This window comes from Bombus huntii, chromosome 10 (genome assembly GCF_024542735.1).
Source record: "Bombus huntii isolate Logan2020A chromosome 10, iyBomHunt1.1, whole genome shotgun sequence".
NCBI lineage: Eukaryota > Metazoa > Arthropoda > Insecta > Hymenoptera > Apidae > Bombus > Bombus huntii.
In genome coordinates this window covers 2,279,737-2,297,928 of record NC_066247.1, presented here as the reverse complement: position 1 = coordinate 2,297,928, position 18,192 = coordinate 2,279,737, and the positions used below count along the sequence as shown (strand labels likewise).

Here is an 18,192-nt window from a genome sequence, read left to right as displayed (position 1 = left end):
AAGCAAGAACTTTCGTCTTACCTTCTGTTCCTCTTTCGTTGGCGGCGCCCGCAAAAAGTACATCAGTGGGGCATAAATAAAGTTCAAAATGGCAATGCCAAATAACATCCATTCAAAGCCAATACTGTTGACTAACGTACCACTCAAAGCAGGTCCTGATAATGAACGATTAATAATCAGAATATTACAAGTATCACAGCTTTTTTGAAAATTAATTAAAAATTAAAATTACACTGAAAGAGTAAAAAGTTCGTCGCATGTTTAAAATTTGAATGCGAACGAATGTTTAAACGATGATTGGAATGGAAATCCGCGTGAATTAAAATATTTGAAGAACCCGCAAATTGGTGTTCTATCAGATTTAAAAAAAAAATAAGAAATGAATAACAAGAAAGAAGTAATAGAGAATATTAATGTGCCATACAAATGGTCCGATTTGATTCCTGACAATGACACCACATTGGCGTCACGCACAAATTATTATTATTATTATTATTATTAAAAATTATCGAAAAGATTGATAAGTTTAAAAGAAATCAGTCGTAGCAGAACAATACGTGACTTCGTTCCGCTGTCAACCTGTTAATCACGTATCTAGGTTATGAAATAAAAAAATGTAAAATGTGAAGTTAATCTAGTTATAAACCTAGCATTTGGCATTCGATGCCCCCAGACTATCAGTATATGTTATCATTATTTCAAGATTTTCAACTAGAAGGATCAATATGTATTGTCAATACAATATTGTCAATATTTATAGACAGATAGTATCTTTGTTGAGAATCTTACAATATTGACAATATTATTGATTACGTTCAATTATCAAGCGGATTTTTCACATATACACGTACCAACGGCAAAACCTAAACAAAACGCAACATCTCCGATAGCATATACACTTCCATAGACAGCGGTGTGTCGTATGTCGACTAAGTATCCCAATTCCGGCATCATCGAACTGTCCACCATTCCGATAGCAAATCCCAAGCCTGCGTTAGGTACGATCAGATGATGAATACTTTTAGCCAGCGGTATCTGTGAATGTGAGAAAACTATTCGTATCATTGTTTAAGAAAATAATAATAAAAAAATGTCGTGCTCTATAGTTTGACGATGATTCATGTTGGTCCGTACAAATAAAATAAGAAAAAATGAAATACTTACGCACATCAAGCAAATGCCGATCACGACCAACCCGATCAATGCAGCTAACCATCTATAATAAAAAGAAAGAGATATTTGTAGATATACGAGAAAATAGTTCGAATAGAACGAATTGAAAATAAGTAAATTGCGGATATTTATACATTTATTGTATAAATTTAAAATATAAAAAAAAAACAGAATGTATATATTATACGGAAGTATGTAAATTTATTTTTATTTTCGTGTGTAAAACGAATCTCTAATCGGGTTTCATTTCTTTAATTATGTTCGTAAAAAGCTAAATTTGCATAAATATTTGTGGTTTACAAATACGGGAGAAAGTTATTAGGAAAAGAGAAAAGAGAAAAAAATACAAAAATTAAGCCGCCCGAACAGGGACTCGAACCCTGGACCCTCAGATTAAAAGTCTGATGCTCTACCGACTGAGCTATCCAGGCGATGGTAATCACGTGTTTGCTTATCCACTGCTAGCAGAATTAAATTTTTACAAAATATAAAATATTCAAAATGTCTGACATTTACTGGTGAATATTAGAAGGAGGGCTTAGAGGAGAAGATATTTGTAATAACGTCTACTAACCTGCCCATTCTATGTCCGAGTGGTCCGAAAAGATTGGTACCGATCAGATAACTAATGCTTGCCGGTAGAAAGGCAGCACCTTGCTCCCATCTACTCGCATCCATCGTGTCCATCATCCAGATAGGAAGACTAGGTTCTAGCATTGCGATACCCATATTGGCGAACGTAATAGCACCTGAAAAAATAGATTGGTCATTGGCAGTTGAAATGGTGATAATACGTGTTAATCTAAGGTGGAAGAAATGCAGTTTAGCGGATGAAAGAATTCTATAAAATCGTACTTGACAAGAGTAATGAATAAATGCAACATACACGACAATATGGTGAAAAATATCTGGTACAAAAGTTACTAACATGCGCATATACAACTAAATTACTTGCTAACTTTAAACTTTCTTTTTCCAGGTACTGTATATAGATCAACGAATAAACAGATCGATATAATACGTTTGGCGTAAACCTTTGATACTTAATATCCCGTATATTGGCTAGGTTTCTCGCCCTTATTGAAGATTTCATTTTTTCAGATTAGTGGATGGAAAAATAATAGTTACCAGCAGCTAAACCGATATAAGGATCGGTGACCAGAGATTTGAGAGACGGTGGTTCCGCTTCGGTGTACACGACAGACGGTTGAAGCACCAGAAGTTGCAAAACTGGGAATGGTATTATACAAAGTACAATCGATAAATGTAAGATAGAATGGAAGTAAATGGCGCGTAAGAAAAAGATGAACATGGAGAAATACTCACTTCCGTCGCCAAGGGCCAATGCCGAAAGTACTAAGAACGGAGCAGATTTTCCGACATATTCGTACATCGCGCCGCCAAATGGAGGCCCGATGAGAACACCAAGAGCCAATCCACCGAGTGCAATACCCATCGCGTTACCACGTTCCTTGTCGTCTTGGTATCTTTCGGCCAACATTCCCATACCTGTGAATGAATCGAACGATCGATCGAAATTCGAACAGAATGAAGTCCAACTATATTTCTTTAACGTTAAAAAATATCTTCGGTTTGGACAAAATACGAAAGAGATCTTGTTTCTCGTTGTCTTGTCAAACATCTCTTTAAAACGCTATAAATTTCTTTATTTGCTAGAATGAGAGCAAGGTTAAAGTATCTATAGGGGATTGTAACAGGATTAATGATACTCATAAAAGGACATTTAATACATTCGCTCTGCTGGCTTAATACATTCGAGACCGGTGATTTTGAATGAAATATTTTTTACATTTGTAATAAAAAGCAAGTAAAGCTAATCAATGTAGGATTAAAAAAACACATGTTAGACAATTTTTATTTAAAAGTATGCCATGACATACACGGTACGTTATCGATCATCCGTAATAATTTTGATGGATGACTATGTGATATGCTATGTGCGTCATCCGAATAAAATAGCGTTTTAAAAATAGCGTCTCAAAAAAAAAAAAAAGAAAAGAAATACGCAGAAGATAATAATATTTAGTTCAAGCATTGGAAAACTATATAATACGTATATAATAGACAGAAACATTATCTAGACTTGTAACTGTCTGACAATTGACCAAAGAGACTGATGACATGCATATGTGGACGTCGGTCATTGCGGCGAGATACATCTGTCTGGGATGTGTTAAGCGATCTTCTTCATCATTCTCGACCCCATTGATACGTATTCAATATTCACACATGGGTTGCTTCTCACGAGCGAAACGTTAGACACGTGCTTCGTACTTATCGGGTTTACCTGAAACGCTGGAACACGAAGAGCCGATTCCCTGAAGCGCCCTCGCTAAGAAAAGAATTCCGTAGCTTCGTCCAAACGCAAATATCAGTGTTGAAAGGAACATAATGATGAAGCCAGTGAACATGGGTATGCTATAACCGATTCTGGAAAGAAACGCAATGGTGTTGGTCAAATCAGACAAATAACGAGCTGGTTTCTGTACTTTGACGCGCTACAAATACGCGTGAAACGGCTTTCACATGTTTATCTCGAGTAATAATCGAATAATTAAGTGGAAGAACGATATACAGATGCAACTTAAGTCATGTAAAATTAATGTTGTTTGTCTCGATATTTAGAAAATTAGGAAAATCATTAGAGAAGAATATAATGGTATGCAATTTTTTGAAATTTTTAGATCACTGAAAAGAAACTTAATCCCATTGCAAATGATAACGGAACAAAATAATAAACAAAAACAATAATAATCTTATATAAAAGGAACAAACGAACATATTATACAACTTAATATACATACATATACAGCGTACATTATGTATGCGCTCGCTTACTTGTGGGTAAGCGGACCGACGATTGGATTTGCCAGCAATTGAACGAAAGCCTTGGAGGCGAACATTAAACCAACAGCAGTCGTTTCTTGCAGCAACTCGCGATGTCGTTGCGCCTTTTCATCCGGATCTTCCGTTGCCGAATTTATTTCGCCGCTATTCGTACTCTCTGGGAAAAACGCGAGCCAATAGCGATTAATCATGGTATACTAATCGTATTACAAATTTTCTGCATTCATCGCACGGAGATTTCCCATCGAAGATAATTTTTCGCAAACAAACAGAACGTTCGAGTAAATTATATTCGTTCGAAATAAAAATTCGATGGTTGTAGATAAATATTTTCTCGAACACAACGAAACATTGGCACGCTCTAAAGCAAGTGCAAGAGGGTCACGATATCACGAAATTATTTACTCTTACCAAGCAAACCGCTTGACTCGATGCTAGAAGGCGTGCTCACGTAAAGAAACTCCAATTGAGAATCGTTCGACTTGGTCACAGCACAAGGACATTTTGGCGTAGTTGTTACACTGGAACTCGTAGATGTGACGATATTACCGCTTGTTGCTTGAACACCGGTGAACGTTCGACGGGAACCACCCTCGTTCAGATGCTGACTCAAGGTTGCGTTAGGATGCTTGATGTCGTATAGAAACTCCGGTATAATGGGCACTGCGGCACAATCATTGGAAACGTACAGAGCATAAGACAAAGATAGAATGGAGAAGACAAAATCTATTTAGTACCAGCAAAGAATCTATTCGACAAAGTAATTTTACGGTATAATACTAAATTAAAATTCAGAACGCGTGTATGTTCTGGCTTCGGTGACGAGGTGTTCCGTTGTAGCATGTAACAGCTCGGGGGTGTAACTCAGTGGTAGAGTGTCTGCTTCGCATGCTGAAAGTCCTGGGTTCAAATCCCAGCACCTCCAACAACAACAGAGCGTTATCAATTTTTTTTTTTTAATTTCTGTTCGCGCGAGTCGTAAGTAGAAATACGCCGAGACTCGAACTTGTAAATTGGCGATGCTCCAATCCCAAACTTCGTGACGTCTTGAAACTCTCGTAAGTCGGAACGTCTTTCTTTTTTTTCTAATTAAATGGTACCTTTGTCAGGAAACCAGATCTTAACAAATTCGTTTTCAGAAAATGAAATTACTTGTTGGTGAATCTGTCCAACGTACAGAGGTCTCCATGTATGAATACGCGCCCGCGCGTGTGTATGTGTTCCCTTCGTAAGTATCAGAACACCTGCTGCTCTGGTGTGGAGCGCGATAATCGACACACGTTGTTAGAGACATAATTAATTCATCGAAGTTTAGTATTTGCACAAGGTAATTATCGAATCGCCGGAGACTTGTAAAAACACGTCGAATGGTTCTAAAAATTGTTTGCAGGAAATTCAGAGACCCATTGCTCGATGAATTTAACGAGTACGTAAAACTGTTCGAAGCGAGACCATGTAGAAACGCTTGCGATCGTTAGCGATGCGACGAAAGAAGGAATCAGTGATGTAAACTGATAAACCGTTACTTTCTAAGGGGAAAAGGAAATGGTAATAAGAAATCAGAAACGAAGGTACGGTGTTAAAAGGGCGACGAAGGTTCACGATCGTTTTATCCATCGGAAGCGCGTTTCCATAATTTGTTAGCGCGCGTGAGAACGCTGGGAAGCTGTTTCGTATACGCTACATAAATGTATGACCACTTATCTGGATTGCCGGAACGTCGTCAGCCGTCCCCTCGCGTATATTTCCTGCCAGCTTCTAGCTTTCCGAGCGAAGAATCGTATGGGGGTCATATAGACGCGTGCCTCGTGAATTAAACATGTTTCGAGGGCACGATAAAAGAAAGCCAGCTCTCCACCTCTACTTGACCACTATCGGTCAAGAGTAAAAAAGCTAAACAACTGGAAAACCCGAGTAACCATTCGCTAACGTCCTATCCATTTTTTTTAACCATTTCCTTCGATTTTATTTCCCCACATTTTATTTCCTATATTTTATTCCCTGTATTTTATTTCCTATATTTAATATCCCGTACTTTCTTTCACAGCTAAAACCACATATATATAACGCGCTCTCCCTATGGTTTAAGAACTTGATCGTGGACATTTTGGTCGAACGAAGACTCGAACATGATCGCGAGTCTGAGAATCCAGCAAGCTGGAAGAGTTAAGAATAAATGATTCAAGAGCGGATAAAACGAGCAACATTCGCGTGAATCTACCTCACCGTTCAAAAATATTTTCCCGCATTTTCGGCGCTCTTTTGCTTTTATCAGATAATTTATCGATTAGCATTGTTAGTCAAACGACGAGTTACGAATCGTAGATTATGGATTCCTTTTTTTTTTCGTACTTTTACGGGGAGAACTAAAGAAATGAAATTTACATAGTAATTTGTTTCGTCTACCGAAGATTATGACGAGAGTACATCACTTTGAATATTTTATATATCTTTGCGTGTCACATACGTTCTGTGGGTTTCCGAATCTTTAAATTTGTCATAGATATATGAAAATCCGCAGTTTACTAATGACATTAGTTCGATCACAGTTTGCTGCTAGTTTTCGATGAACGAATGTGCATCTTAGGAATCATATGAATTCATGAATTTGCCCGCGAAGCTAGAACTTCTGACAAAGTATACGTAAAGCAAACTTATCGCTAGACTGCGAATTCGAAGAGGTAGAAACGCGTTCATAGTATTTGGCAGGTGAGGCAAATCTTTGCTTAAATATTAGAAATAAGTTCTTTATATCAAGTTCTCCTATATAATTAACGCGTAATTATATCTGTAATACCGTAAGCATAAACGAGTAAACCGTAACACGTACAAGCTCTATGAAATAATACTGTAACAAGAAGCCACAATATTCGCTGAGTAACCAAAAGACCGAAGGGGTAGTTTGACGACACTTCTCTCGAGATCGCCTACAAACCTGTACAGTTTCAAGAACATTAGAATTTGTGAGTTATTAAAGTTTGTCTCGTCAGAAATCCATAAATACGAATAGCTAGCATAAACTATATTTCAATTAAAATGTATCTATGACTTACGATCTTTGGCATATTGTTGAAATGTTAATACGAGAGATAAGATTATTAGTCTAATTTTAAACGTGAGATTATCGTTTTGACTTTAAGCTAGAATGTAATTAGTTCGTCTTTAAGCATCGGTACATATCGTTTGTCTACCGAACAGTGCTGATCGATAGTTTTTTTTTTTTTTTTCAAATCGACGTTCGATTGACATGGAATGAATCACCCAAAGGATACCGACGAATTCATATAAAGAGGAATTAACCGAAACGGTCACAGTAAGTGATTAATAATAGTTAAAAATTATATACGTAATTATACAGGGTGGTTGGTAACTGGCGGTACAAGCGGAAAGGGGGTGATTCTACGCGAAAAAAGGAGTCGAAAATATAGAATAAAATTTTTTTTTTAATTTAAAAAATTTTTTTAAAAATCTACAGTGAGATCCGTTATAACGAGACGCGATAAAGTGCGCAGGCGTACCCAGCGGAAATTCAAAGTCGATTTCCTCGAAAACAAAGCGTCGAACGAAAAATTGTTATTGATAATAAGAAGATAGTAATAGATAATAGAATTTTAAAGCAGTCGAAGAAATCGATTAATCAATTGACGAAAGGAATCGAATCGTCTGTTGGAAATCGACGCTACTCACCAACCGTGGTCAGAAGCATATTGTCTAAGAGCAGAGCGATGGCAACGATTATGAGAACCAGCTTTCGCGATTCTCGACATCGTTGCAACCAGCCGCTCCATTCTCCACCACCCATCCTTGTTCTATGAGTCACTCGTCTTGGTTCGTTGGATAATCTGCAAAAAAAAAAAAAAGAAAGAAAATAGATAAAAAATAAAGCTATTTCAACAGTTGGAAAATGAAAAAAGAAGTTATTTGTACGCTGTGAGATACGCGCTAAAACCAATTACAAGTTATCATTACAGTTCTATCTTTACTTTTACTAAACGCTTGAAACCTCAATGGAAATTCATCTCCGCTTACACGAATACATTTAAACGTCTATAAATTATGTTGTTAACTTCATCATAGATAATTTTCTGCTGTCCATTATTACCTATTACGTAGGTGGAAGGAATATGGCGGGGGCGTAAAATCGGTCAGTGGTTAAAGTTTCCAACTTTCGACAAAAGCGTTGAGTAGGGTCACCGATTGATCTAGCCGCTAATTATGACCCTACGCTTAGGGCTGTATTCCGCACTCTAGTTTTTCCAAATCGACTTCTTTTGCTTGAGCAGTTCAACGGCGAGTAATAAAATCGAAACTTCCAGAAGTTGGAATTATAATTGTCCTCGCTTTACGACAAGACAATTTCTTCTAAACTACAAAGGAAGAACTAATCCTGAATTTACAAACAGTTTCGAACGAGGCTCGTTACGGTCATCAGGCCCGTAATATATCCAATTGTCGCCATTATTAAAAGCTGTAAACCCTTAACCATTGGACCGAATATACGACCTGCCATCCAGCTCCCTTCGAATATGTTTCGTTTCTGTCGAATTAACCGTAACGTAGAAAAATCGAAATTTGTGGCGTTCATAGCTACGAATGTAACGCGGGTATTTATGCATTTATCAGGAATTGAAAATTGCAGAAATGCATAGAATACGTAAAATATGTAGAGACGTATACAATATGCCAAGTATATTACTCGTTATAATGTTTAATGGGCAAAAGAGGCGAAGAACGAAAGTAAATAAAACTGCAAATGCTGAAAGTAAAGTTTTGTAGAAAACAACGTCTACGTTATTTACACAAAATGTTATTTGGTGATAAAATATAAGAGAACTTATTTGTTACACGTACTATATATCGCTTTACGATATTTTTATTTCAATGTTTCACACACCTGTTAACTAAAGATAAGATTTTGCATTTTATACTTTGGGAACGAACGATTTTATATTTTAAGAAAGGATGTAGATGCCCATTATGTAGTTTTCTTAAAAACGCTGTAAGTGCCAGTACAGATTTTCTTATTTAATGGGACAATTGAAGCAGATTTATCTACGTACATGTTCAAGTACGAGGAAAGGGGCTCTCTGGCGCATGCCACTTAGAGTTTAATCTAGAAAACTGATCATTAGACAGCGGATCTTTATGCGAGTTCGTGTTCTTCTGAATATAATTTTAAAAAATAGGACTTGCACAATCGCGTTACCTACCAAGTGTTATAAAAACCACTGTATCTTGAATATCCTATACATTTTCCCCTGTATGTGTACGTATATTATGTACCTACATTCTGTGCAATTTCGTACTTTCAAATTTCCAAAAAATTCAAAATACAATAATACGGAAATCCGCAGTACACTGATCGTGCAACGTGTACATCCTATATCACATACGAAATACTACTAACAACTGTATGAATTATTGCCATAATACTTCTCTCCATATTCACTGATCGTGGCTTTCGTATGAACAACCTTTTCAAGAAAAAAGAAATTCTTTTTTTAAAAATGGCACTTACGGCCTCTTCTACTTCTTTCACTCTTCGAATCTCTGCTCGAGTTTTATCTCTTCAGTTGTGCCCATAAAGATATAAATTTACATGAAAACCCCCATTCCATTTAATACAAAACTAAAAGGATTTACTAAAATTTCTTTTTTTATTATTCTTTAATTTGTACTTTACAATTTGTCCAGCTGGACTTTCGGTACATTTTTCTAGCTATTTACTAAAATATAGGGATTCTACCAAATGTCCAAATCGGACAAATTGTGAATGTAAACAACTAAATAAAAAAAAAAATATAGGCAAAAGAAGGTTTGCGAAGTTTTCGAGAAAGCCGTACATAAAGAAATCGCGTCGAAGTTGTGTTTAAGTTACAGCAAAGTCATGTCGAAGAGAGATGCCGACCGAGTAAACTAATTAGTGGATCAAAGGTGTCGTTGTGTGTGTGTGTATATGTGTGTGCAATCGATGGCAAGTCCTTTTAGCTACGTTTATTCGTTCCATTCCGTTGTTCAGCACGTTTTCTCGAAAGACCTTCGAGCGTCACCGAGCGTCGAAAACGCTAAAATCAAGTTTCGTTTCACTCCGTTCGGAGATTCGTCGATTTACGCGGCGAAAGGAACTTCCTATCGAAAATGGGACAGTAGAAAGTGGTAGAAATAGGAAAATCTTTGAGAAAGGGCATTTGCTGGCTCGTGATTCGAACTTCCGGCACTCGACGTACTCTTTGTCGAGTACAAATTCTTCCGACAAAATTTCACGCGTTCGACGATCGAATGGAATTTCCGCAGTTTCAACTCGTGTCTTTTATAGATTTTACGACGTATCAGAAAATTGACGTTAATCAACGTGTACTTTAGGCTGTGGGCGATATCAGACATTAAAACAACGAAGAAAGTTCCTGCGGAGAAATGTCGTTTGCCGCGTATTTTCCAACTTATTTTTACATTTAAAAATATACCGACAATCGCGTAGTCCGATAAATCAGCCGAGATGAACCTTCCTCTTTGTTTCATTCACGCTTCGTATTTCTCAATGTGAAGCGAATGAACGTATAATATACAAGTATGGTATAGAGGGTGTAGCATAAGCAATGTATTAATTTTATGCTGCAGAAGATTTAAAATACTTTATAAAATTTATAAAAGACTCGGAAATATCGTCTTTTCGATCCAAAGTAAAAAATCTATCTGACCAAATACTTTTACACGTCTCTGTACATTGGCGACTAATAATCGAACGTAGGTTCGCGTTAGCAACGGAAAGAAAATATTTTTCGGTTCATTTATATCGTTCGATTTACCGAATGTCCAGCTGGACAAATTGCAAAGTACAAATTAAATAAAAAAAAATATGTATATCGTTTTTAGGAAAAGATAGTAATTTACGTACTCTTCGACCTACGTGCAAGGCTCTCGATAGCTATACGTCTATTTCGAAAATCTGGAATAATTTCTCTCTGAAACACGATCAAAATCGTTCGATGCTTGGGCTATAGAATTAACGGCATTAATTGGTCGCTTTTAACGGTATCTCCCATGAACTGTCGCGCAACCATTCCACAGGCGATGCCCTCGCCGCTCCTCTTTTATTCGTAATAACTCGATTACTCGATGCTTTTAGCTCGGCTAATTTTCGCACGCTCCCCGTGAATAGGAAACCATTAAGGCCGTCTAAAGCGGTACCTGGCAACGATTCCTACCACTTGCCTCCTTGTCACCTCATTAAAAGGCGCTTTCTCGATTTCTCTTTTTTCCACCAAAGGGCACAAAGAAGAATCCGCGAAGCAATCTGCAGAAACTCGTGCAGTCGATAGATCACCGACCAACCGAAAAGGTAGGAAAAAAAGAAAAGGAAAGAAGAACTCTATTCGGATATAGAACCCGTCGTCTTCGAGAGGGTTGCTGGCGCGAGATAAGCCTCCTTTGGCTTTCGTTCGCTTCTTTCAGCGTAATGTACACACCTCTCCATCATTCGATGTTCGATCGTTTATCCGTCTAGTCCACCTGGTTGTCCCTTCCGATAATTTCGTATAATAGATAATTCGGAATTTCGACGTACGCTGTTCTCCATAAATATTTAGATATTTCCAAATTATCGTAACTTTACCGTGGCTGAAAAATGTATTTGGATATTTCCAAATTATTGAAAATTTACCGTCGCTGTAAAGAATTATTGTATACCGGTGCATTCGTTAGAGTATTTCGTAAGTTTCGTATTATTTCTTTAAGTAGAATATACCTTTACACGAGGAAAGGTAAAGAACACTTTGTTGAAAAATTAAGATGCGGCTTCTTTTTATTTATTTCATTTGTACTTTACTATTTGTCCAGCTGGACATTTGGTAGATGATTAAAATACGCGCATATGCTTTTTGTAGTCACCGTATAAAGAAAGTTGGAAAAATTTCCGAATGTCCAGCTGGACAAATTGTAAAGTACAAATTAAATAATAAAAAAAAAAAAAAAAAGAAAAGAAACTGTATGAGGCACGTATACTTCACGTTAGCGTAATATTTGAAAAATTTTCTTCAAAATTATTCTATAGGCAATGTCCTCTCTTATTTGTCTAAGATAATAATTCTTAAATAATTAATTCCTGTAGTTAAACTAGTGTTAAGTTAATTTCCCGTAGTTAAGCATCTTAATATTTATGAACGAGGACGTACATATGACATTTCCATCGGACGATGAGTGTGAGCCCAATAAAGTTTGCTCGGGTGCACACTCGATTTCTTAACAATGATGAAACAACATCGATAACAAATTGACGAGGACGCGTACAGAGAAATCGCGTTTTACGTCGATACGAACTTCCTGCGTAGCGCGGGTGCACAGAAGGATTTTCTGTCTATTGGCAAGGGACATGGTGATAGTGACATAGTCACGCTATAATAGTCCCGAAAATGTAACACCTACGGACTGGACAAACTCAATCCAATACCTTATGAACGGTCGAAGAAGAAATCGGCAGATACGCAACAAAATACAAGGAAAGAATGTCAACACGTCCGAATCAGCTGGTTGCAGAAAAACCCATATAAAAAGAAGACTAAAAGGATAGCTCCTCACTGACCTCGCTAAAGAAATAAAATAGACAAACTCAAAGACGGTATCCAGTTGGGGGTAGCTATCCACACGTCATTTAGCAATAAAGCTAGAAAAATTTATCAAACGTCCAACTGGACAAATTGTAACGTACAAATTAAGTAAATAAATAAATAAAAGAAACCCAATACCAGCGAACAATAGCGTGTGCATCGACATATATATACTGGGAAAACGGTTAGTTCTCTTCGCTACTTTCTTCGCGTGGATATGCAAATTCGCGAGAACGAAACGAAAGTGGATGAAACGAAATGAAGAGAACAGATCGTACACGAGAAAAGACGGAATATCGTAAGAACGAAAAGCCGGTAAAGACTTCTCGCAGGCAGAGACGGAACTGCTCGCGGTCATTCTTCGTCGTAATTACCGAACAGATAAGAGAATGAAACACGACGGAAAGAGAGGAAAGCAAAGTATGGGAGCCAACCAAAGTGGTAAGAGAAAAATCTTCTTCGGTCTTTTCCGAGAATAATGCACGCACCCAGGGGACCCGGCTTTCAGGAAAATGCTGATTGCTTCTTCTCTCCATCCCCGTTCACCACCCGCCACGCCCGGCTGTCATCCCTCTCCTGTTAACTCTTCGCGATTTCTCCTTGCCAATTCTTTTCTTCCCTCCGATATCCTCGCTTCTCTATCTACTGCTCCTTGCCTTAGATATCTGTTTACCACTTGGTTTCTTCCTTCATTTGCCAGAACACAGGCGCGCACACCCTTGTCTTATCAATATTTCGCTCGATCCTGTACACGGTCATCCCTAACTAAGGCACCCGCATATCTATTCGCTTAGAAAGACATACATATATGCATGTCTCCGCTACCTCCATAAATATTTGGACATTCTGTATTTGGTAGCTACTGCTCTGTCCATTTCGTTTCATTTAATTTCGTTTCATCTTGGCGAACATGTTACGTCGACGAGGTAACAAGAGGAGTTCACGAAACTCGTTTTCTCGATAAATAATACTCTGCGCTTCAAAGATCTTCCTTTCACTTTTTTTTCACGTCGACTTTGTTAACTTTGTTTTATTTTCGCCAATATATACAGCGACTACGAAAGGTACTTGTGCATACACATTGCGTCTATTTTTACTTTTTCTTTTCCTACATTTCATTTTCACAGTATCGATCTTCCGTACTATATTCCTATATTTTCTATTTTTCTATTTTACATTTACTTATTATATCTTCTTTCTATTTTGTATCTCTGTAATCGTACGAAGAGGCTACTAAATACCAGGAAATTTGATATTGCCCAAGCCTAATTAATTAGCACATTGGAAATACCAGGATAAATACAACGGTGTACAAATAGCCGTAGCCTGTTGTATTACTGGCTATTGTTTTCACTTCGTTTCATCCAATTTCGCTTCATCGTATGAAGAAGGTATCGAACACAGTTAACGACACCTGTTTCCCCGATAGATGTATATGCACCTCTGTGTTATATAGATGGAAAGACGGTTCGTTGCAATGGTTAATCGAGCTCGAATTGAATTTTCGAGAAGTCGTACCGCGTGCAACCGCGGACGCCTGGAATCGATGCCTGAAGTACAACGCGTTATCGACGAGAATCTAGATGCTGTCGAAAGGGTTTGACATGGTAGTGGCTTTGCGATTGACAGTTTAGTTGGCTTCGCGTTGATGAAGTGACTGTGGAACCAGCAACTCGTCCGACCTCGTTATCCCGTTTCGATGAACGCGTACGCGCTTCCACGCTGCTCCTTCACCACCATCAACATCCGCGCCACTCGACCACCCTTTTTTTCACACCCCTGTTCCCGACCTGAACTTAATCGACACCGGACCTTTCCCCATCCCCACTTTCATCCCTGTTCTGCCTCTCGTCTCGTCCCACCTATTCTTACACTCATTTTCTCTTTTCGCTCGTGCTCGTGCATCGACTCGACGCGCATTGCGAATGAATATACAGTGGCTGGCGAAAATATTTGAACGCATATGCGGAAACGTTTTACGGATATATCTCATGTGCGTTGCTTGAAACTCCTTCGAATTCCCTTAGAACTGTAACGAAACGCGATTATCACGATTTTATTGGATGAATCTCTTTTTAAAATGTACAGGGTGGTTGATAATTGGTGGTACAAGCGGAAAGGGCGTGATTCTACGCGAAAATAGAAGTCGAAAATATGGAATAAAAATTTTTCGTTCGAGGCTTTGTTTTCGAGAAAATCGACTTTGAATTTTCGCTCGGTACGCCTGCACTTTATCGCATCTCGTTATAATCACTCACTGTAGATTTTTAAAAAAAAATTAATAAATTAAAAAAAAATTTTATTCTATGTTTTCGATTTCTTGTTTCGCGTAGAATCACCCCCTTTCCTCTTGTACCACCAATTATGAACCACCCTGTATATCTGTAGGAGTTCTATGCTATTTATTGTGAACATATAGCTCGTAGAGATCGCCAAAGTATTTAGACAGTCAATTATTCGTTGTATTAATTAGCTACAATATTTAACAAGACTATTTTAACACCACTATTCATGCTGTGCTTGCATTAAATGGTCTTGTCACTGTTATATTTATATTCGGATTGATTTTACCAATATAAAATTGTACAAATTTTAGTAATATAAAATTGTGCAAATTGTACCAACATACATCTTGATATATCGTTAATGAAACTTCAAAGTATCACTGTTCTTGCTGTGCTCTAATTTTCTAGCAAGTATATGTTTGTAATAAATGTTATACTCTGGTTAGCGGTATAAAAATTTACAAATTTGGCCAATATAAAACAGTGCAGATTCTACCAATACAAAATTGTACAAATTGTAGTAATATAAAATTGTGCAAATTGTACCAACGTAAATCTCGTTATATCGTTAATGTATCACTGTTCTTGCTGTGCTCTAATTTTCTAGCAAATATATGTTTGTAGTAAATGTTATACTCTGGTTAGCGGTATAAAAATTTACAAATTTGGCCAATATAAAACAGTGCAGATTCTACCAATACAAAATTGTACAAATTGTAGTAATATAAAATTGTGCAAATTGTACCAATGTACATCTCGTTATATCGTTAATGTATCACTGTTCTTGCTGTGCTCTAATTTTCTAGCAAATATATGTTTGTAGTAAATGTTATACTCTGGTTAGCGATATAAAAATTTACAAATTTGGCCAATATAAAACAGTGCAGATTTTGCCAATATAAAACAGTACAAATTTTACCAATATAAGGTTGTACGAATTATACCAATATACATAGTCGTGTTAGTCGTAGCGTTAATTAATTTTCAAAATTTCCTACAACGTAGTAACGTATTCATAAAAATGTCCTACGCTAACTGTTGGAATATGTACTTTCACGAGTCATTCCTACGGCGAGAAAGGCGAGTTAATAGAAAAATCGTGTCGACCGTCAACCAGCTCGATTTATCTTACGTTCATTCCAGGCTCGTACGTTTTATTCGCCTCTACAGACTGCTCCTTCGATTCCCGATTCTTTTTCACGAACCACGAGTCATGGTAGAACTGACTAGCGAAAGACGTATAACGTAATAGAGTATAGAGGATACGCACGGTAACCGGCTAACGAAAATCGTTTCCTTTCCAAGAGACCCAGTCAGATCGGATTTCCGACAGGCGAACCCTTTGCACGCGCCGCGGTAACTCCTCCTCTCTCGTAAACTTAGTTTCCACTTTGAGAAGCAATTAGTACTGCTGCTGCTGCTGGTGCTGCTGCTGCTGGTGCTGCTGCAGACCGAACAACCGGAATAGCACAGTTCCGTCGAATGAATAGCTCGATCGTATCTTCCAGACAACTTAATAACGCGACTCTCGCAGCCAACAGAGAGAATTACTTGAGTAGGACGCGATTAATCGCGACGAATGTAATCGACTTTCCTCGAACCGTATTACTTTAACTATCTTTTCAAACCTTGTCGAGTCAGATCTGGCACAACTGGGAAAAGAAATTTTCTGGATGAAAAAAAAAAAAAAAAAGAAGAGTAGATGGAAATCGAGGAGGACGAAAGACGGGGGCGCGAGGAGACGCGTTTAAAAGGCAAACTGTTGCTTCGCGCCTCAACAAGTTGGCCGACCGAGGAAGCGATTAGCCGACAGATCGATTCACGGCTCCGTCTTCGACACACGGATAGAAACTCTGCAGTAATCCTGTCACACCTTTCTTTTCCTTTTTTTCTCTCCCTTCTTACACTCACGTTTCGTCGAGCTTCATCATCTGCCGTTAGGTTGTTAGGCTTCCTACTTTACGTTTCTTTACTTGCGAACCGTAATCGAGAATACGTAATTTTCGACTAATTGAGAAAGCTTGAAGCACATTTGTCCGTAGCACATTTTGGCCAAAGTTGAATCGATTCTTTGAAAGTCTACTCCGTATATAGTATACACAACGTGAAAAGTGCTGTGATCACTAGAATCGAGTCAGGTTGTGGTATTACACGTGGACTTGAATTAGGTAGGATAAATGTCTGTTTGAAATTGTCACGTATATTTCTACGTTACTTGCAGAAATTACAAGTCGCAAGAAAGTTGCTTCTTTTCGCTATATTTATTTATCTCGGCGAACGCTCGAAAGGTGAACTGCAAAGTATGGTTCTACGGCTCCTGTCGATCGTTTCGGTACACACAGGTTGACAATTCGTAAACAGAAGACGATGTAATGTTGAACACAAGAGGCACAGGTGTTTGGAATTTACTCGACAAAGGCCTAAAGCACAGTTTGCATAAAAAAAAAAAGAAACTGAAATACTGAAATAAGAATAGAATATATCACTGTGTCCTGGGTAATTATTCCGCTGGTTGTCTCAACGAAACAACAGTCTGCGGCGCAACAGAATTATCAGAACTTACCAAATACCGTGTGTCATTTAGAAACCATTCTTTCATAGCAAAATGTGCTAAATGCACTTTACACCGATATCCGAGATTTCCATCGAATCGCAAGAAGCAATATGAATATCCGCCTACTACGTTTCACAAATTACTTTACTCTTCTTTTGTACCTAATGTGTTCGTCTTCTTGTCTTCGCCAATGTTCCCGGAGGAAGTCGCACGCTATACTGAGATTACATGTACACAAATGGTTGACCGTTTACACCGCTTACGTTCAAAGTGAACGAAACCTCGCGTATAGCGGATGTTTATGCATACAAAGTGAAAGATAGAGGAGAGCGAGAGACGAGAAAGACGATCGTTAAGCCGGAATAACGAGCTTAGACCGAGTGTCGAGACGATCTACGTGGAACGTTCGCCGCCACAGCTGCATCTACTGCGAGTTTCGAAAATCATTGCACCCTGTTGATAGACAATGACCGGTGATGGGGAATTTTCCGATTGGAAATATGGCTTCTTCGATAACAATATCTGTACAATACACTTTCACGTCGTTTCCATACGCAGGAAGAACGTAGTACGACAGAGGAGAGAAAAGAGAAACAGTAAGTGTGAGGAGGAAAAATGATTCTGTTGTCTACAGTCTAGGATAGTGCGTGCATGCACCAATCTTTTTTGACATTTATTTTCGCGACTTATCGCTGTTACGACAAGTAAA

General features: G+C 38.0%; 1 protein-coding gene and 2 non-coding genes across 7 annotated transcripts in view; 1 reads left to right on the top strand and 2 right to left on the bottom strand.

Moving 5' to 3' along the window:
• The window catches only part of LOC126870731 (synaptic vesicular amine transporter-like), a 46,864-nt gene that overhangs the window by 4,460 nt on the left and 24,212 nt on the right, over window positions 1-18,192 (bottom strand). For 3 of the 5 annotated variants that reach the window (XM_050628738.1, XM_050628741.1, XM_050628742.1), the window contains 9 exons: window positions 7,729-7,883; window positions 4,453-4,704; window positions 4,033-4,198; window positions 3,482-3,624; window positions 2,302-2,682; window positions 1,748-1,922; window positions 1,165-1,216; window positions 852-1,035; window positions 22-155 (listed from right to left, as the gene is read on the bottom strand). In XM_050628738.1, the coding sequence (XP_050484695.1) occupies window positions 22-155; window positions 852-1,035; window positions 1,165-1,216; window positions 1,748-1,922; window positions 2,302-2,682; window positions 3,482-3,624; window positions 4,033-4,198; window positions 4,453-4,704; window positions 7,729-7,883 (1,642 nt within the window). Of the gene's footprint in view, window positions 1-21; window positions 156-851; window positions 1,036-1,164; window positions 1,217-1,747; window positions 1,923-2,301; window positions 2,683-3,481; window positions 3,625-4,032; window positions 4,199-4,452; window positions 4,705-7,728; window positions 7,884-16,199; window positions 16,401-18,192 lie in introns of those variants that run through there. The other 2 variants (XM_050628744.1, XM_050628743.1) reach the window with 2 other exon arrangements.
• On the bottom strand, window positions 1,532-1,604 carry Trnak-uuu (transfer RNA lysine (anticodon UUU)). The gene has a single exon. It is a non-coding gene; the product is annotated as a tRNA-Lys (tRNA).
• On the top strand, window positions 4,895-4,966 carry Trnaa-cgc (transfer RNA alanine (anticodon CGC)). The gene has a single exon. It is a non-coding gene; the product is annotated as a tRNA-Ala (tRNA).